Raw genomic sequence first — 21,433 nt, 5'->3', positions numbered from 1 at the left:
GGATTAATCTAAAACTCACAGTCAAGATTATTGACTGAGGAAAAGTAAAGGAGTAAATAAAAAATGGAGTTAGAAAGGAGATGCTTCTCAACAGAAGGAACCATGAAAGGGGGGAGGGGAGTTGAAGGGGATATTCATATTTTTATTTGATGTTTGTATGATGTAAGACTGATAAACTGAAAATAAAATTTACACACACACACACAATGAAATTGATAGATTCACCCGTAGATATATTCTAAAGAGCAGAGTAGCTTCTCTCCCCTGCCCCTTCCCCCACTGTGCCTGTTCCAGGCTCCATTGGATAAAAATGGAAGATTTGGTGCCGCAGCGCAGCTGCACAGATGTGGGGAGCACAAAGCGAAGCATGAGCCACATGGCAGGGACCCAACCGCAGCCCATGTGGCCCACGGAGCCAGTGTGATGCTCTGCTTCTGGAATTCATAACCGCAAATGTGGAAAGCTCTTCAGAAATGATGGGAAAGGGCCTGGCTTGAAAGCTATTGCTTAAAATCTGGGTATATGAAAGACAGGTTTCTCACTGCTGTTTTCTGGCTCATGAGCCAGATCTTGACCTCAGGGCTTCATCGAGCTTCAAGTTTCTCTTCTCTGTGCCGGGGGGGGGGGGAGCAGCTAGAAGGATCAATCAGTTTATAATGTAAGGGTCAGCTCTGCTATCAATAGTTCAACTCACCCTAAGAGGGTGGTGGAGGAGGCGTTGCTTAGCAACCAGATGGAGCGGCATGATGTTTGCTGAGATAGCATGTGCCCTGATTGGCTGCATAGTTCTGAGGGAGTTTTCCCATTGTATGTTTGGTTGAATGTCTCCCTGCTATGTACAAGGCCTGACATAAGAAAGACAAAACCTCTCTGTTTCGTTCTCCTCAAATTTTACACAGTTTGGTTCAGTTTTGGTTCAGTTTCTCTTGTTAAAGTGTTATCAGGATTTAATTTCTTTCTGGACGCCATCTGTATTATTTAAGTGACTTTACTAACAGTTGCAACAAAACAACCATGACATTATATGTGTCCATAATTTTTTTTTTAAAAAAACAAACCAATCATGCATATATCTTACATAATTTGCACTTCTTCCAAAATTCGGCTTTCAAAGGATGCTACAAATTATCTGTGCAGTATGTGTGTGTGTGTGTATGTGTGTGTGTGTGAGAGAGAGAGAGAGAGAGAGAGAGACAGACAGACAGACAGACAGACAGACAGACAGACAGACAGAGAAGCATCAGCTACATGGAAAAGGACATTAGCACAGTCAGCCAATAGAGAACATGATCTATAGTAACAGCTGAGAATCAGTGAAAGTGATTCTCAGTAAGTTGCTTCTATGCCAGACATTAACTTTGGGGTTCGGCTGGAAATTCATCACTGGATACTTAGAAAAACGCAGACCACCATCCCATAAGCACAAATAGGCACACTGTTTTGCAGGTGCTGGTTTATATGTATAGATGCAAATTTAGGTCTGGCCATATTGTGGGTGGGCAGGATGTCCTTGGCACTGCATTCTGAAGCATGTCCAGCAACTGTATAAGTAAAGTTGTTTTTTTAATAAACAACAACAACAACAACAACAACAAAGAAGAAGGGCAGGTTGGGGATGCAGCAGGAGATCTGGGAACAGCACCCAATTTCTCTGTTTGATTTGTGTTTTAATTTAATGCCAGGGTGGGGAGCTTTGGGCATGGAGGCCAAAGGAGGCCCTCCAAGCCTTCCTACCTGGCCCTTAAGACTCTCCCCAGGCCATGCACCCTCCTAAGCCTTGCAGCTTTGAACTCATGCCTTTTCCCTGTCCTGGCTGCCAGACAGAGAGAGGGGTAGGAATGTCTGTAGAAACAAGCCTACTGCACAAAGGTTAAAAAAAAACACCTTTGTGGATCTGCCTACTTCTGCCCCTGCCCATCACTGCCATGCGGCCCTCAGAAGGCTGTCCAGATGTTGAATGCAACACTTAGGATGGAAAAGGTTTGCCACCTCCGATTCAGCATATGGGCTTGCTGTTGGCAATAATAATCATGAGAGCTGGGAGATTCATTTCTCATTTGAACAGGCAGCTGGGATTCTCAGGTTTCTAACCAAATGCTAAAGAGAGGCCGGGAGTTGCTTCTTCCTCACTACCCACCCCTGCTGGCACAGACCTTCATCATCATCAAACTTTATTACTGTCGCAGACCAGCATGAGATAAAAAACATGCGAATAAAATAAAGCACATGGGACTTAAAGAGGAAAGAGATAAAAGCTAATAGTTAAAAGTGATTATAACTCACATAAATTTAAAACAGAAACAAAAGACAAGCAGCTAAAAGTGACTACACTGGTACCTCGGGTTACAGATGCTTCAGGTTACAGACTCCACTTAACCTTGGGTTAAGAACTTTGCTTCAGAATGAATTAAGTTCTTAACCCGAGGTACCACTGTATAAGGGAGGGAGCGTGAAGCAGCACAGGTCCTGCTGTCAGACCATCCTTTGACAGATGTCCATCATGGCAGTGCAAAATCTAGCAGCTGAGTATGTGACATTTGAGTTTTCATCTTGGAGTAATAGGGATATAGATTTTTTTTATGTACATCCTGGGAATTTGTATAGTATAGGCAGGGTGAACATAGCTCCTATGCCGGTATGGAATTGGCAGTGAAAAAATGCATGTTCTGTTGTTTCCAGTTTCCCAGAGCCACATGGGCCTTTCCATAGCCTGCAACATTTCTCTGACGAAAACAGGGACATCCTATTCCATAATTATAAGAAGAACTTTGCTATTTGTACCACACCCATCTGACTGGGCTGCCACTCTGGGTGGCTTCCAACAGATATACACCATAATAAAACATTAAACATTAAAAAAAACCTTTCCTATACAGGGATGCATTCAGATGGCTTGGGAATCAGATAACTAGATACCCTCCAACATTTCTCTGTTGAAAATAGGGACATCCTAAGGAAAAGCGGGACATTCTGGGATCAAATCAGAAATCGGGTCAGCTTCTGTAAATCAGGGACGTCTCTGGAAAATAGGGACACTTGGAAGGTCTGCATTTCCTCTCCTCGTACGGTGTCTTCCTAAAACGGCCTTCCTGGATAGCTGAAGGGAAAGCCTGGCAACGGGTCAGAGTGAAAGCCCTTCTCTGTTTTGGAATATCAAGATTGGTTTTATATGGCATTTGGGCGATGAGGTATCTCCTGGTTTCACTAATTAGGAATTTCGGGGACCTGGCTAGATCTGCTTGGTGTTCTGTGTCTTCCACACACTATTTAATGGGTTTTTAAAGCTTGTTTATACCCCATGTTGAGTAAAATCTGTGGTGTGAGACCTAGAGTTGCTGTCATGTTTATCACTGCCTGTTTCCATGTCTTTTGGAAATCATCCGTAATAGTTAGGGTTAGGGTCAATGCCATGCAGGAAGAAGGATAATCTCACTGGCACAGACCTTGCCCCATGCAACATATTCCAGCTGCCCAATTTCGTGCTGCAATAAGGGAGGGCCAGGTAAATCCAGACTTTGGGGGAGGAGGAAGGAAAATCATGTGGTCAGTGGTTTGCTGCCAATGGCCATTTCCCATCTGCTGGTCATGTGTGATGAATAATATGCAGCTGTCTGCAATGAGGAAAGTCCAGTGGTCTCCCCATCGTCTCTCATAGTGGCCTTTGTTCATTGTGCCTCATTGGAGCAGCAAGCTTCCTGGCAGCACAACTCTCTCTCTCTCTCTCTCTCTTCTCTCTCTCTCTCTCTCTCTCTCTCTCTCTCTCTCTCTCTCTCTCTCTCTCTCTCTCTCATTGCTTGCAATGGAGTTATACAAGGCAATGCATGATGGAGTTGGTACCATTGCATGGATCAAGATTAGGGTTGAGATGGTGTCAGAGGAGGGCTGTGGCAAATTGCTTCTCCCTCCTTTCCCACCATTGTCACCTCATTCACTTTTTTTGAGGAAGTGGGATTTTACCAATTTTCAAGTGGGGAAACATAATCAAATTGGTTTGGAGAGGAAGGCAGTGCATTGCAGCTAAGTCTAGTTATGTCAAAGATGGGGAAACCTTGGGTTCAGGGATCAAATGTGGCCCTCCAGGCAAATATGTTTGGCCCCCAGGACTCTTCTTTTGCCCATGGGTGTTCTTCTCCAGCCACAATGTCTCTTTGAACTGTGAATGATACCTCTTGCCTGGAAGCAGGTGTGTGTCAGCCTAGTCAGCATGGCTGGAATATTAGCCACATTGTGAAAGTGAGCCTCAGATCTATTGCTCTGCCTCTGGCCCCTCCCACCTCTGGTGTGTGGCTTGAGGAAGGTTGTCCATTAGGGAATCTGGTCCTTGGGTTGTAAGAGCTTCTCCATCCCAGACTTATGTGGTAAGCAGCAGTGGTTGCTTGAGTCTCCACTAGTTCCAATGGGGCAACCACCTGCAATCTCTTTCTGAGTGAAGGGCCAATCACGCATCTTTATTATCCATTGTCCCAGGGGAAGGCACTTTGATGTGCATCTCTCTGGCCAAAAGCTGCTGCTCTGGGGATAAAAGAATAGTAAGAAGAGAGGCAGCCTTTCACCCACCTTGGAAGTGGTTTTTCTACAAGTCAACCAACTCAGCATGGAATTTGGACACAGTGCAGGCTCCGAAATAGACCCATGTTCTGGGCAGGGAAGAAGGTATCCTTTTCCATTCCATCCTGTGTTTATTGCCAGCAGTGCTGTTTCTGTTCTGCGGCAGTCCCTCTTCTTCCAAAAGCCCAGATAAGCAAACAAGGATGTGCAGCCCTTGGAACATGGCTCATGACAGAATATGGCCCCTTGGGTGCTGAAAAAAGCACACACACACCTGCCTCTGGACTTCCAAACCCTCTAGAGAAAGCTCTTACATATTTGCAGGGCAAAAAACCTGTATATGACATAAGAGGATAAGAAGAGCCTGCTGGATCAGGCCAATGGCCCATCTAGTCCAGAATCCTGTTCTCACAATGGGAAACTCTCAAGCAGGATTCGAGCACAAGAGCACTCTCCCCTTCTGTGGTTTCCAGCAACTGGTATTCAGAAGCATTGCTGTCTCCAACTGTGAAGGGTAGTTAGTAGCTTTTGATAGCCCTTAGTTTGATAGTTCCATAGTTTGACTATGCACTGCACAAAGAAATCCTTCCATTCATCTGTCCTGAAGCTCCCAACATTCAGTTTCATTGGATGTTTACAAGTTCTAGTGCTATCAGAGGGGGAGAAAAGCTTTTCTCTATCCACTTTTCTCATGCCATGCATGGCAGGACACTTGCTGCCAGTTTCTTCAGTTTGACCCTGTGGCTGCGCTTGCAGGGCCAGGAGAGAGGGAGTTCCTTCTCACACAGCGAAAAATATTTGGCTGAAGAGCAGGCCAGATCTGTTTCATTCCTGCCCCAGCACCCTGGTCAGTTGGCAACCTAGATCCACAAGGCAGCACTTGAAATATAAGCTGCCCTGGGAAAATTCTTTGATGGGACATAAATCGTTCATATAAATTAGCAAAGCATCAATGTTTAAAACAGCCAAAGCCACTACTAAAACCTAATAATAATGTTAAAATCTTGAAACAATTATTTTTAAAATGTGCTCATTCTTAATGCAGCTCCCTTCAGGTCTGTGGATGTCCCACCCACCACAGTAGAGATGGGGAAGAAATTTAATTCAGTTTGAGTTTAAAGGCAAACTTACCTCCTTTGCACTTTCCAAAACAATGTGTGAACCGAGGCACAGCCAACGTTCAGAATTTGCACTTCTCTTAGTTTTGCAATGCACCTCTATAGCCAAGTGGTTCCCGCAAAAAAACCATTTAGGCTAGCTGAGTTTGCTATGAGTATGCTGAAGGCATGTTGACCCCGCCCAAGAGACATTCATTCCCTCTCACTCCTCCTCTCAAGAAAGCATATATGAAAACCAGCTCTCCTTCCCATTCCTCACTCTTCTCACCAACAGCACATAACCAGGGACTTGAATTTGGCCCAGAAGCAGGAGCTGGTGCAAAGTTCTCAGTGCCAAACTTCTGGCAGCATGTGACACCTCTGTTGGAAACCCTGCAAATGAGACCCTCATTGTATTAGGGGTGAGACAATCCTTGTCTTGGGCTGTAAAGGGCTTTGCACACCAGTATCAGCAGCTTGAACTGGGACCAGTCACAAGCATTTCCTGGGGAAAGCTGAAGAAGAAGAAGAAGAAGAAGAAGAAGAAGAAGAAGAAGAAGAAGAAGAAGAAGAAGAAGAAGGAGGAGGAGGAGGAGGAGGAGGAGGAGGAGGAGGAGGAGGAGGAGGAGGAGGAGGAGGAGGAGGAGGAGGAGGAGGAGGAGGAGGATGTTTATGGTAGAGATAAGTAAAACATGAAGAATGCAACCTTCTTTGGGCTCTGCAAACCAGTTTGGCAGTTTTCTGACCTGCACAGTAGTGCCTCATCTGATCACAAGAGAAAAACAAGCCCAAGAAATCCCCACAGGCAACTGTGAGAACAGGAGATCTGGACTGGGTGGGCCATTGGTCAGATGCAGCAGGCTTGCCCTTATGTAGGTGATTCCAGGGTTACAACAAGTTAAGCTAACGTAATAACCAGGGGTGCCAATATTGGGAAGGGGGGTGTCCAAGTAAGCTCCGCACCACATAACTGATCGCAAGACATACCATTTGAATGGTGATGCCCATCAATTTTGGGTGCACCCAGGGCCACAGCCCCTCTGGCACTCCCCTCACTACACCCCTGGCTGTAGCTATGTAAACTGGCAGGATCCAAAGTGAGCTAAAAGAGTCCCCCCCCCTCCCACCTCTCTCTCTCACACACACCAGCATACTTGGGCTGGGCAATATCTGGTTTTCAACTTTGTGATATACCACTATCTAAGCATCATTATATGCTGTGTGTGCAATAGCGATGGAGCTATGTCGAGGCATTGGCTGGCTTCATGGTTCCCCCCACATTGTGATTTTTGCATAACACACACACACACACACACACACACACACACACACACACACACACATCATGATTCTCAATATATTGCCAGGTCAAAAAATATGAAACCGGTTTTGGATTATATATCGCCCAGCCCTAAAACATACACATACATACAGAAACATCGGAATCCATTTTATACCAAGTCAGACCATTGGTCCATCTAACTCAATATTGTCTACACTGACTGGCAGCAGCTGTCTGAATTTTTAGGCAGGTGTCTCCCCCAGCCTTTACCTGGAGATGCGGCGGGTGGGGTAGGTGGAATTGAACTGGGGACCTTGTTCTGGCAAAGCAAATGCTTTTCCACTGAGCTATGTCCCTCCCACATGTCAAACTCCACGGAGACTGGAGCAAAAGGAGAGGGGCTGGATTTGCAGCTGTTTCAGGAGAGACAAAGCCCACAGCTCCCGTGCCTTAGGATGGGTCCTTTGCTCTGGAACAGCCTGGAGTTTGTGGAGGGAGGGGGCTGGTGAGTTAAAAATCTCAACTTTACCTCCCAGCTGCTGCTGCCACAAGAATTAGAGGAGGGGTTGCTGTGAGCTCCATCCTAAATCTTGGATGAGATTATGGTAGGAGGTCTTTCTGCAAACAGGGTGGGGGACTGGGAGAGATACAAAAGAGGTAAGGTGATAGCTTTTACTGGAGCTGCCTCTATTGTCAAGGGAATGAGCGATGCTTCGGATTACACAGAAGGAACTCTTTCCCCAGACAAAATAGCAAAGGGGGGTGGGCAGTTGAGACAGTCAGACAGAGAGGGAAGAACAGGCAGTTCTAGGATCTGTCAGGGCACTCCAGTTCAGAAATATGGGGGTCTGAAGCATGCAGACTCAAAACACACATAAATCCAGGATTTGAAACCAAAGAGGCTTGCAGCTTGAGAAAGTGATGCATTTCTCTCCAGCTTAGGATCAGTTTCCTTAGCAGACTGCTTTGTCCTACGCATGCCTATTTGCAGTGCTGGATTTAGGGCGGTGAAGGCGGCCCTCCCGCACAGGGCGCTGCGCCAGGAGGGCGCCAAATTGAGAAGATCCATAATTGAGAAGATCCCTTTGGGGGCACCAAATTGTGGCCTCACTCAGGGCGCCATATTCCCAAAGATTACCCAATTCCACCCTTGCTATTTGACCACTTTGCACCCCGGAACTGGTGCTTTTTCAAGCATCACATTGTGTTCATTTCACATTTGCAAGGAATCCATCTTTTAGTATGCCACTACCTGTACTTTAAGGGACGCGGGTGGCACTGTGGGTTAAACCACAGAGCCTAGGGCTTGCTGATCAGAAGGTCAGCGGTTCGAATCCCTGTGACGGGGTGAGCTCCCGTTGCTCTGTCCCAGCTCCTGCTAATCTAGCAGTTCGAAAACACACCACTGCAAGTAGATAAATGGGTACTGCTGTGGTGGGAAGGTAAATGGTATTTCTGTGCATTCTGGTTTCCGTCATGGTGTTCCATTGCGCCAGAAGCTGTTTAGTCCTGCTGGCCACATGACCCGGAAAGCTGTCTGTGGACAAACGCCAGCTTCCTTGGCCTGAAAGCGAGATGAGCACCACAACCCCATAGTCTCCATTGACTGGACTTAACCATCCAGGGTTCCTTTACCTTTACCTGTACTTTAAATGCCATGTCAGATGCATGCTGAAAACTATTAATTTATTATTGTTATTTCAGCAAGCCTACTGACTCATTTAATTTAGTTGTGTATATTTGTTTTAAAAGTTGTACAGATTTTTATTTTAATATTAACCAGTTTACATATATATATCGGCTGTTTAATAGCTGTGCTTTATCTATAATTTTTAGCTGTGCTTTATCTATAATTTTATAGGGTGTGCTCCTTAGGTTAAGCAGTTTACAAATCTTTCGAAATATATTAGCAAGCAATGTTGCCATTGCAGAGAAGTGGGTTTCCTGAGCATACACATGCCCCACCCCCAAGGCCCACGATGGAACGGGAGAGAATTTCACTTCCGTCTGCATTTTAACGTGAAACTAAATCACTGGCAGCTTTCAAACCAAAACATGAACGAAATTGTGAATATCCTTCAAGATTCTGTCTCCGAATTTTGCAGTGCAGCTCTCCCAGTGAAGAGTGTGTTCAAAAATGAATATATTTTGGGGAGATGTCATATAAAAAGCCTTGCGAAATTGTGCATATTAGGCAGAACTGTTTATTAGCAGAAATTTCCACTAGAATGCCGATGTGTTTTCATGAGGTTTTTTGTCTAAATGCAAATTTCTACCAAAATGTGGTGAAACGAATGGAAGATTCGGAAGAAGAGAATCTGAGAGAAATCGAAACTGGCAGATCCATTCATCCCTCACCCATTTCCAAACCTCCCTTTATTTCATTGCTTTTAATATGATACTCCCATCCCCTTTCGTTTTCCAGGATGCCCCTCAGGGACGTTCAAAGCCAACCAGGGGGACGAGGGCTGCGTCCACTGCCCCATCAACAGCCGGACCACGTCAGAAGGAGCCACGAATTGTGTCTGCCGCAACAACTACTACCGCTCAGACTCTGATCCGTTGGACATGCCATGTACCAGTATGTTGACCACAAAGGGGGGGGCAAGTCTAGAAGGGCGATATACCTCATCCTTCAGGGTCCTGTAGGCATAGATCATTGGTCCATCTAGCTCAGTATCAGTGGCAGCTTCCAGGGTTTCAGTCACGAGTCTTTCACCAGCTTACCTAGAGATGCCAGGAAGCAATGAGTGTAAATGCTACTTTTATCCAATAAGCTGGTTTCTACACACACACACACACACACACACACACACACACACACACACACACCTGCCTCTGTTTCCTCCATCCAGGCAAACAGTATCAGAGTTGAAGAATTCCAGCCAGGGCAAAACATTTGGGATGCAAAACAGAGCCTGTAAGGGCTGTAGCCTTAGGATAGTTCTGGCACTCCTGAAAGTCCCCACTGTCACTTGGGAGGAGCTTTTCCTGCACCATTTTACCTCCCCGTTTCCTCCCTTCCTGCAGCAATCCCGTCAGCCCCACAGGCCGTCATCTCCAGCGTGAACGAGACCTCCCTCATGCTGGAGTGGAGTCCGCCCCGGGACTCAGGGGGGCGCGAGGACCTGGTCTACAACATCATCTGCAAGAGCTGCGGTTCGGGCCGGGGGGCATGCACCCGGTGTGGAGACAACGTCCAGTTCACACCACGTCAGCTTGGCCTGGCCGAGCAACGCGTCTACATCAGCGACCTGCTGGCCCACACCCAGTATACCTTTGAGATACAGGCGGTGAACGGCGTCACTGACCAGAGCCCCTTCTCGCCCCAGTTTGCCTCTGTCAACATCACCACCAACCAAGCTGGTAAGGATCTGTTCCATTCCATTGCCAGGTTCCTTCTTGTTGTTTTTATTGTTTACTTCTCTGGCGGACACACTCCTTCCCCCCCCAAAAGAAAACCTGTATTCCCGTATATACACGGCAACTTATAACATTATACATCTATAAAACACATCCTTGTTGTGTGATCCACAAATTAGTACAGACTGTTGGAACCGGTCTTGGGTTTTTGGGAGAATTTGTGAATGAAACAAAGTGCCGCCATTCTCCTGCACAGGAGAATGTGCTTTGTTCCTCTTGGCAGTCTTAATTTGTGAGTCAATGTTTCCATAAGCGCGATATGCCATACTCACTCGTACCAAGCATTCAGGTGCACCTTTTCAGTCCTTCCAAGATGTGGCTATAACCATACTTGCTGCCACAAAGAGAAATCCAATTGGTGGTTTATCCACCAACTCCTGATTCTCATTTAAACAAGAGATCCAGTGATGCAAGACTTTGTGATATGCTGATGTGAAATTTTACTGATCTTATTTAAACACCTGTTCTGCAAAATCTGCCATCTTTGGTCATGTCAACCACAAATGCCTATAGCTGCCTCTTTCCCTACACCCATGCCAGCACATAAATACCCATAAGGATGCTTATGGGTATATGGAATTTTAAAAGGGCTAAGTACCATTTCTGAAGTATCTTTTGCATGGTTTCCATGATGCTGGCTGAGATCAGCGCCGGATTTAGGTTTGATGAGGCCCTAAGCTACTGAAGGTGATGAGGCCCTTTATATATCCAGCTGTCCTTTGTCAACAACAAATTGTCACTGTTTTTTGTGTTGAATATATGCTATATGGTCATTAATGAACCTAATAGGTATCTAAAGCCATTTGCACATAACAAAAGGCTAGCAGGCGGGGCCCATTATTTACATCATAGGAGTCTACACAAGACAAACACTGTTGCTGTATGTAGGTTTTATTTGATTTGATTTTTATCTTATATTTTGGAAATGTACATCCAGGTTTTTTTCCTTTAATTTTTTTGGGGGGCCCCAAGAGAGTGGGGTGCTGAGCTATAGCTTGTTTAGCTTATACATAAATCTGGCACTGGCCGAGATAGCTTTATAGGGAAACTTGCCCCAGCTTGCCCCCTGAATGCAAGATTCAGCTTCTGTTCCTATTTCCAAATCTGTTTCTTGCATATGCTTTAGTCCACAGAACCTGTTGCAGAATAAATTGTTTCTTTTAGGGGTGGAGGAGGAATAGATTTTATTAAAGTTTGAAAAAAAGATATACAAAGGTTATTATCAAATGCCTATTTTTAGAGTATCAAAGTTAAAAGAAACTAAAGAAAAGCACAAAGCAAAAAGAAAACAAAAAAGGGGGCAAGGGGCAAGAGAGAGAAAAAGCAGAACTTCTTATTCTTTATGTCAGCTATATATAGAAAAATATTCAAAACATCCACTCCAAGGTAACACCCAACTATTCTACTTTCTATAATCCAATGTTTTCTCCAATCATCAAATCAGGAATCAGTTTTCAATGGCTTTATCTGACCTAACCAAGCTTTGACTGCCTTGAAGCACCTCTTGCAAGTGAGCACTCAGATTGCTGGGTTTTTAATCCTACTTTGTTTTTTAAAAGTCTGACTATATGCAAAATTATACCCCAAAATAGACCCATTAAAATTAACGAACCGTTGTTGTTGTTGTTTAGTCATTTAGTCGTGTCCGACTCTTCGTGACCCCATGGACCAGAGCACGCCAGGCACTCCTGACTTGCACTGCCTCCCCCAGTTTGGTCAGACTCATGTTTGAGAACACTGTCCAACCATCTCGTCCTTTGTCGTCGCCTTCTCCTTGTGCCCTCAATCTTTCCCAATATCAAGGTCTTTTCCAGGGAGTCTTCTCTTCTCATGAGGTGGGCAAAGTATTGGAGCTTCAGCTTCAGGATCTGTCCTTCCAGTGAGCACTCAGGGCTGATTTCCTTAAGAATGGATAGGTTTGATCTTCTTGCAGTCCATGGGACTCTCAAGAGTCTCCTCCAGCACCATAATTCAAAAGCATCAATTCTTTGGCGATCAGCCTTCTTTATGGTCCAGCTCTCAATTCCATACATCACTACTGGGAAAACGAACCTAAGTTAGGAATGTTCATTAACCTCAATAGGTCTTACTGCGTGCAGGATTAGCACTGGGTAGAATCCAATGCTAGTCCTACGCAGGGTAGACCCATTGATTTCAATGCATCTAAGTAATCAAATCAAATCTTTCCTACAGTCATAGATCAGCATAATTAGGGTGGGGTACAATCATTTAATATCTGTAAAACCTTTTTGGGAAACTAAAAATTATTAAAACAGAAGGTAAGACTATAAGAATATAAAAGAAGCTAAAATAATCTAAAAGAAGCATTAGGAGCATTAAACAGATGCAGAAGAGCGTAAAAGGTTAGTATTTTAAAGACCATCGCTATCAATTTACAGAGCACTCCGATATGAGTATGAATTAAATCCAGTTTGCAGCACAGATCATTATCCAACGGATTTGGAACGCTGCTATGCAGAACCTGGCAACATTGTATGTTGTAGCAGGGTTGGTATCTGAAAGCAGCAGGGAGGTATAGAATTGTCCTGTGCGCCCTGGGTACTTATGGAGCAGTGGGGAGATGTAGCTAATACGAATGTCTCTATAATATAGGCACTGGAGAAGCACAGGCTCTATTGTTTCTATTTGTCCAGAATCACAGGGGCATTGTCTCTCCGAGTAGGCTACAACCCAATACATAATAAAATAACCATGTCCACTGTATCACTGCAGCGTAGTTTTACAGTATAAACATTAATACATATGTGTTTGATTATAAAGTTATACGCCTCATTGAGTGTATCTGTTTATGTGCTGGTTTATTTAGGAAACCTTGAATGTATACATACATAATAAGGGTGTAATGGGTATGGGTATGTGCGGAAATAGGGTTTTTTTTTTGTCAAGATCAAGGAGCGAGATAGAAATTAGTGTGTGTGGGGGGGGGAAATCTGTGCATATAAATTAGGCACTGAGATTTGCAGGAAATGACACCTAGTTTCCTCCTTTCTGCCAGTTCCACGAGGTGGTGGGCATTTTGAAAAAACTCTGCCACTGAGAAAATAGCATCTTCTGGGATCTTGTTCATCTCCCTTACCGAGACACAAAGTCAGCTCCTTCGGACTGGCCATTAGAGGCCCACGCCCAGGGCAGGATTTAGGTTTGATGAGGCCCTAAGCTACTGAAGGTAATGGGGCCCTTTATATGTCCAGCTGTCCTTTGTCAACAACAAACCAGTGATATTTTAGGGAGCAGGCTAGCAGGCGGGGCCCATGATTTACATCATAGGAGCCTATACAACACAAAACACTCTTGCTGTATGTAGGTTATAATTTATTTGTTTTTAATCTTATATTTTGGAAATGTACATCCATTTCCTTTAAAAATTTTTGGGGCCCCCAAGAGAGTGGGACCCTAAGCTATAGCTTGTTTAGCTTGTATGTAAATCCGGCACTGCCCACACCTCTGTTTACATAGCATGGCTTGGTAGGTGTGCAGAATCCTAATTGTAACATCTGAATCCACTGTGCATTTACAAATACTGACAGGCTCCCAACAGTTATTCAGGTGATAGATTTCCACACTTCAAGAAAACAAACACTTTAGTCTAGCGTAGAGGCTGGCCAGGCCAAGCCAAGCCAAGGAGGCATTTCCCCCCCACAAACTTGAGGACTAATATCTTGTCCGTTTGAGGCTTATCCTCCCCCCCCCCCAGGAAAGATGGGATTCTCAGGGTACCAAACACTGGGGAGAAAGGAGACTATGCTGGTTTGTGGAAATGTTTAGGAAAGGTTACAAAGTTCTCTTCACTTGAATTTCTTCCGGGGCATTTAGATTGCCCCCAACTCTTGCCAAGCCCTGCCAGCATCCAGCTAACTTCCACAAAGTGTAGACCCATTGAATTGACCTAAATTAATCACAGCCATTAATTTCAGTAGATCTACTTGAAGCAGGAATAGCATCTCATGCAGCCCCACTTTCACATAGGTTTCAGTAGTAGTCATTCTGACTCACTTCTGCATTAATCAGATGTGTGTGTGTGAAAAATTGCAATTGAATAAGTATTCAAATACGTTCTTTAAAACTTATTTCCTCTCAAAATACACTTATTTGTTTATTTGTTCCATTTATATCCCACCTTAACCTCCAAGGAGCTCAAGGCACCGTATATGATTCTCTTCCTCCCCTTTTTATCCTCACAACAACCCTGTGAGGTAGGTTTGGCTGAAAGACTGTGCCTCGTTTGCCCAGTGAGTCTCATGGCTCAGTGGGGATTTGAACCCTGGTCTCCCAGAGCCTAACCCAACACCCTAACCACTACACTACACTTTCTCTCAAAAACATGCTGGCAAAGGTAGGATTTGAACTGACACATGCAGAGAAATCTATCACCATTACCACTCACCCACATTTTGGTCCTAATAATAATAATAATAATAATAATAATAATAATAATAATTGGAGAACTGCATTGGAACATTTGGGAAGTGTGTAATCTCGGGGATACCTTAAATTCTGAACCTGACATTTGCAGCACAATCCTAACCCCTTGTCTGCTCTGAAGTAAGCCCTATAGAATTCAGTAGGGCTTACTCCCAGGTAAGTGGTGTTAGGATCAAAGCCTTAAGACCAGGGGTCAGCAAACTTTTTCAGCAGGGGGCTGTCCCTCAGACCTTGTGGGGGGGGGACTATATTTTTGGGGGGGGGGAAATGAACAAATTCCTATGCCCCACAAATAACTCAGAGATGCGTTTTAAATAAAAGGACACATTCTACTCATATAAAAACACGCTGATTCCCGGACTGTCCGTGGGCCGGATTTAGAAGGCGATTGGGTCGGATCCGCCCCCTGGGCCTTAGTTTGCCTATGCCTATTTAAGACTATATACAAAATTGGACCTACTAGGCCCATTAAAATTAATAGATATGACTCAGGTCTATTTTCCCTCAGTGGGTCTACTCTGAGTAGGACTTAGTTGAAGGCAATATGTGGGGGTGGATCTGGTCAGTGCATGTTGGGATTTGCAAAAGGCCGAACTTCTGATGTGCTCCTTAATTTCCCTCGCTTGTTGAGGCTGCCTCTGTGAGCCGCCAGAGCAGGAGAGCTGTCAGGCCTGCCTCTTGCATGCTCAGATCTCACCCCTTGTAATTAAGCAATGTGGTTGCGACTTTATTGCAGCAACTGTGAACATTCGCACCTTGGCGGGAGGGAAGGGGTAGCAGGGAGGGTAGCGATGGAGAGGGGGGGGAGAGAGAGGAAGACTGGGAAACCTCCCGCTCTGCCTTTGCTCCCCCTGCGTGTTTCGGCTCGGCTCGGCCTTATTATGCGTTGAGCTGAGGCTCCCAGCCCGGGCACAACGCCTTCCTTAATGTATCTGTTCATTAGCGCTAAACAGTAACTGTCTGCTCGCTAATTCTCCCGTAATTAGAGGCAGGATTCTTTCGCAAGCTCTCTGCACAGCCTGGCAGCCTTGATGTTCATCATTAGCAGTTGGAAACAGAAGCTGTGGGGAGAGAGAGGGAGAGAGAGAGACACACACATCCAGCATGGAGCTTGAACAACAACAAGAGGGTCTGGCAGCAGCGAGCATGAATGATGGCGCTGAGGGAGGTTGAGGCAGGCCGAGACTTTTGTCTTCTCCGAGTGCAGGCGCATGCTGCTCTGCCCACGCTGCCTTCTTCCAGCAGGTCCCCTGCCCTGGAAAATCCCCCCGGAAAAATCTAACTTCTGCTCAGAAGAAGTTCCTCTGAGTTCCAGAATAAGCTGCTGGATAGATAAAAGAAGGCACTTCTTTGTGCAGCGCCTAGTTAAACTATGGAACTCACTCCTGCAGGAGACATGGATGGTCATCAACTTGGGCGACTTGAAAAGAGGGCTGGGCAAATTCGTGGAGGAGAGGGCTATTGATTGCTACAAGCCATAATGGCTATGCTCTGCCACCACAGCTGGAGGGAGCAATGCTTCTGGATCACAGTTGCGGGAAACAAACAGGGAGGGGAGAGTGGTCTTGTGCTCAGATCCTGCTTGCAAGTTTGCCACAGGCATCTGGTTGGCCACTGTGAGAACAGGAGGCTGGACTAGATGGGCCATTGGCCTGATCCAGCAGGCTCTTCTTATGTTCTCATCTCAGACCATTGGCTATGGTGTCTGGGGATGGAGTCAGAGTCCAACAACATCTGCCAGCCACAGGTGACGAGCTGCATCTGGTAGGAAGCACCAGGCACAGAAATTTCGAGGTCCGCATGATGCGTAGTGCGGTCAAAGTGAACGCGTGAAGAAGGCAGCAGGGTGTGAGCCCTGTCCCAAATTGTCCCTGGGCCCAGAGGAGACCTTGGCGTGCTAAACAGGAATGGGGCTTCCAACACAGGGCTTGCCAATATGGTGTCCTCCAGATGTTGTGGACTGCGAGTCCCATCAGCCACTGCCGATAATAGGAATGATGGGAGTTGTCATCCAAAACACCTGGCAGGCAATAGCCTGGGTACCTCCGTTCTAGCAGCACTCAGCTAATTGTGATTTGAAGCTTCTGAACACCTGGTTGCGCTGAAGGTTTTAAGTGCATTCGTAGGGTTGCCATATTTCCGGATGAACAAAGTTGTTGAGTTTTTTTTTTTCAGGCTACCTCTGAGCCCCAAACAGAACCTTAGCCAGACATTTGCTTACAATTGTAAAAATCCCCATCCCCACCCCTGGATGGGCATGTAGGCTCCCCCCCAAACAGGACATGTTGGGGATTTCCCAGATGTATAGCAATGCTATCATTCATCCCAAAGTGCTCAGAATCCACCTTCAGACCTGCCCACTTAAGAAGGTGGAATGGGCTGACACACAAAAGGTGGAGACATAAGGAGCACACCCTATACCCTCCCCACACTTCCACTGGTGGTGTTTAAATACTAAGATAAGGCTCGAGCTGTGGGTCGCATAAGATCGCGGTCTGTGAGTTTGTGTGTGTGCACAGATTCCTCTATGTATGACTTGTGAAAAGGATGTCTAGAAATCTGCCTGCTCCCTCAAGAACACTTCTCACCATTGAGATCAGACTCTGTCCCTGCTCCATCTCCTCTCCCCCCATCCACATCTGGAGGAAGGTGGGTGGTGATGGGCAACAGGACCTTTTTCAGTTTGGGCCCCTCATCTCTGAAACTCCCTTTCAAAGAACAGGGACTCTCCAAGTATTTCATAGAATCATAGAGTTGTAGAGTTGGAAGGGACCCCGACTGTGTTCTAGCCCAACTCGTTGCATTGCAGGACTCTTATGCCCAATGTGAGGCTCGAACCCACGGCTGTGACATTTCTGTGCCCCAGAGACAGAATAACATTTGATGTGGACAAGTCAAGTGATTAGGAGGATTTTCTTCTTATTATAATATTTCCACTTCTGGTTTTGAAATGGGGATGGAGGGGGAATTGGCTTAGTTTGCATTTTCACTCACACTTCCAGAACCAATAAGGGAATCTAAACAACAGCTGTCCTTGGAAGTTTGGACTTTTGCAATCCTTTTCTGCAGCCCAAAACTTGGTATGCAAGAGCATCTATTTGGGAATAGGAAAGCACTTAAATGTGCATAATGGTGAATGCATTCTAATTAGGCTTGCAAAAATATGTATGCCTTGCCCCCACCCCCAAATGTGCATATTAGGAAAATGCAAACATCAATGGCTGTGTGAATTTTCATGCAGTCTTAAAAAAACAACCAATGCAAAATTGGGAGGAACTGAAGTTAAAGCTGGAAAAATTGAAAACCCAGCAATTCCTGACCTTGGAATTTTCCCCAAAAGCTCCATCTCCAGTGATAAGGGAAGCCTGTGTATCTGAATCTGCTTAGTCCAGCTTTGTGTGTCCTCCCTATCCCCCCCCCTACCACCCCTCAGCCACACGCAGCCGCCCTCCCATGAGACATTTCTGACCCTGACCTCAGAGCACAGCCGTGTCTGCCGGACGTTAATTGAAAATACCAGAATTCCCCCATTGGCTTGATGGTGGCCAACGGTAACCTGATGCTAGGGGAAGAACGCTTGAGTGAAAGTTTGGAGCTGGGGGTGGGGGGAGTCCGGAAGACCCCCAGCTGCTCTGTCCTTCCTCCTTGCCCCGTCTCATTCCTCGGAGCTCTTGGGGTGGGGGGGACAGAGAGGGGGTTTCGGTGGGCTCAGCCGCCCCTGCGATTCAACACAAGTTATGGGGATTACTGTGATCAGAGACCGATTCTGCTGCACGTAACCCAAGCCTGGCGGCTGAGCCCCAACAGCCCAAGGAGACCCTTTGATTGCGGGCAGGGGGTGGGTGGGCAGGAGGGAGACTCCTTCGCGAGGACCAGATTTGCTCTGCAGACCTGGCAGCTGACACAGAGCGAGGGAGAGACGGAGAGAGAGGAACAGTGAAAATGGATTGGTGCTGGCAGGGTTTCAGGCCATGAAAGGGGAAACTGGAGACGGGGTCGTGGTTTCATGGCCAGCATGTGGTCCAGGGCCGTCCCAGACAACATGTCAGTTGACCCCCACCGCCCAGCTCCCTTCCCCAACCCACCCACAATGAGAGGAGCGGCTTGAGAGAGGCAGCTTGTCTGCTTCGTGTCTTGCAGGGGGGGTCGGGATGGAAAGCCACGTGGAGGGGAGGAGGAAGGGAGGGTCCGCGGAGTACTCAACCTGAAGCATACTTAACCCGAAGTATGAGTGTAATTGGTTCTGGAAGTCTGTACTTAACCTGAAGCAAACTTTCCCAATGAAAGTAATGGAAAGTGGATTAATCCGTTCCAGATGGGTCCGCGCCGAGTACTTAAACTGAAAGTACTCAAACCGAAGCGTACTTAAACCGAGGTATGACTGTAGTAATACTAATAATAATTTGCCATTGGCCTGATCCAGCAAGATCTTATGGCCTAATGGCTTCACCCTGAAGCATCACAGTTCAGTAGTTTCTTTCTCGCCACCTGCAGAGTATCTAGAGTCTGACTCCCATCTTCTCTGGTCATTGGGCATGGTGCCTGGGGCTGAGGTGGGTTCAGCCGTTCCTGGGGGGGCATGTCAGCTCTTTGTACTGGACAGAAGGTCCCAGGTTTTCCAGAATCAACAGCTTGAAATGTGTCCCTTTTAGAAACCCTGGAGAGCTGCTGCCAGTCAGTGTAGACAATATTGATCTGGATAGATAAATAGTCAGCTTCCCATGTCTTGAGGGAAGGGTGTGCTTTGCACGCAGAAGGTCCTAGGATCATCCCCCATAATCTCCAGGTAGGGCTAGCAATTCCCCCTGCCTGAAACCCTGGGGAGCCACTGCCAGTCAGTGTAGACAGTGCTGAGCTGGTTACATCAGTGGTGTGACTCAATATAGGTCAGCTTCCTATGTCCATATGAATTGTGCTAAAGTGGGGAAGCGGGGAACCAATTAGATTGTAGAGAAATGGCCTATTGGGGTGGTCCCTTGCCTGGAATTGGACAGACTAGCATTTTCTCTCCTAAACAAGCTTCTGTTTTAAAAAATGGTAAATAAATCAGCATTTAAATGTCAGTGCGGGGCAGTTTTCAGGAAAACAAAGGATCAGATAACAATCAGGTTCAAATCCCTGTTCAAAGGCCATTCACACATCGTCCAGCCACCCTCACCCCTGCTAATCCAGGTCATGGGGTACTCAGAGCAGAAGACAGGAGCAAGCAAAGTGTGTCACTGCAAATGTGCTGGGAAAGCAGAAGCCCCACCACACACACACACACACACACACACACACACACACACACACACACCATGACTCCAGCAAATCAAGCCATGCTCTCCACCCCCTAACCTTGCTGACCCCCAGGGAAAAGCTGTTTCAGCTCCAAAGATGTGTGATTTGGCTCACATCACTCTCTGAGATACTCCAAAACACTTTGTTGTGTGCGCATGTTCAGAATTCTTCCTTCCAACACCCTCAATGGAGAAACATTTTTCTCCCTCTCTCAAAATGCTAGAACCCAGGGACATCCAAGGAAGCTGAATGTTCAGAGATTCAGGAGGGACAAAAGAAAGCTCTTTGTCACACACAGAATTTGCTCCCTCAAGATGTAGTGATGAACACCAAGTCGGATGGCTTAAAAAGAGGGTTGGACACAAATATCAATGACTACTAGCCATGATAGGTATTCTCCACTGTTGGAGGCAGGAAGCTTCTGAATATCAGCTCACAAGTGGAGATATGTGCTGTTGTGATCAAGTCCTGCTTGCAGGCTTCCCGTAGACAGCTGGGTGGTCCGTTGTGAGATCAGACCGCTGGATTAGATGGGCCTTCTTATGTTTTTCCTGATGTCTTTTTGAGTTGTCACCAAGAGTCTTATCTCTGGGCTCAGAAATATTTGCATCGGGGACTGTGGGCTTATGAAAACCCACATGCCATCTTGATAAGACATCTCCCGTTTCAAAGATTTCTCATAATTTAACTTCCTCCCAAATTATTATTATTATTATTATTATTATTATTATTATTATTATTATATTATTATTATTATTATTATTATTATTATTATTATACCACTCTTCATCCAAAGATCTGCAGGCAGTTCACAGAATAAAACATAAGTTAAAACACAAGTAAATAATTAAAGCAAAACAACACCCCCACCTTCTATAGACCCATTTAAAAGGCTGTAGGATATTAATCAGCCCCAAAACCTGTTGGAAGAGGAATGTTTTCACCTGGCACCTAAAAATATGTAATGAAGGAGCCACACGAACCTCCCTGGAGAGAACATTTCACAGACACTGAGCCACTACAGAGAAGGCCTCTGTAGAAGACTTCCTTGAGTCCCCCCCCCCCAATGGAATGTCCCAAAGTCTCCTTCCTGAAACCCTGACAGAGCTGCAGCCAGTCAATGTAGATGAACTTGATGGACCAATGGTCTTGTATGAGCCAAGTCCCTATATGAGTAGGGACTAGAGGTACCCACCAGGAAACTATTGTGGCAGCTGCAGATGCTGCTGTGTGTTTGGTGCAAATTGAGCCCCAGGATGCAGTTGGGGAAGAGGGGTTGAAGCAGTCCACTGGGATGCCTTCCCCTTTTGAAGGCATAGAAGGGGAAGAAATGGAGGCAGTGAGAGATTTTACTTTCTTG

The 21,433-nt window shown here is 45.9% G+C and overlaps 1 protein-coding gene across 1 annotated transcript in view; it reads left to right on the top strand.

The window, feature by feature from the left end:
* The window catches only part of EPHB2 (EPH receptor B2), a 79,996-nt gene that overhangs the window by 32,181 nt on the left and 26,382 nt on the right, over positions 1 to 21,433 (top strand). Inside the window, exons 3-4 of the mRNA XM_035119893.2 lie at positions 9,353 to 9,508; positions 9,958 to 10,293. Of these exons, the coding sequence (XP_034975784.2) occupies positions 9,353 to 9,508; positions 9,958 to 10,293 (492 nt within the window). The remainder of the gene's footprint in view (positions 1 to 9,352; positions 9,509 to 9,957; positions 10,294 to 21,433) is intronic.

This window comes from Zootoca vivipara, chromosome 6 (assembly GCF_963506605.1).
Source record: "Zootoca vivipara chromosome 6, rZooViv1.1, whole genome shotgun sequence".
In the NCBI taxonomy this organism is placed as follows: Eukaryota; Metazoa; Chordata; class Lepidosauria; order Squamata; family Lacertidae; genus Zootoca; species Zootoca vivipara.
Note: the sequence above shows the minus strand (reverse complement) of the source record. Positions and strands in the feature narration are given on the sequence as shown.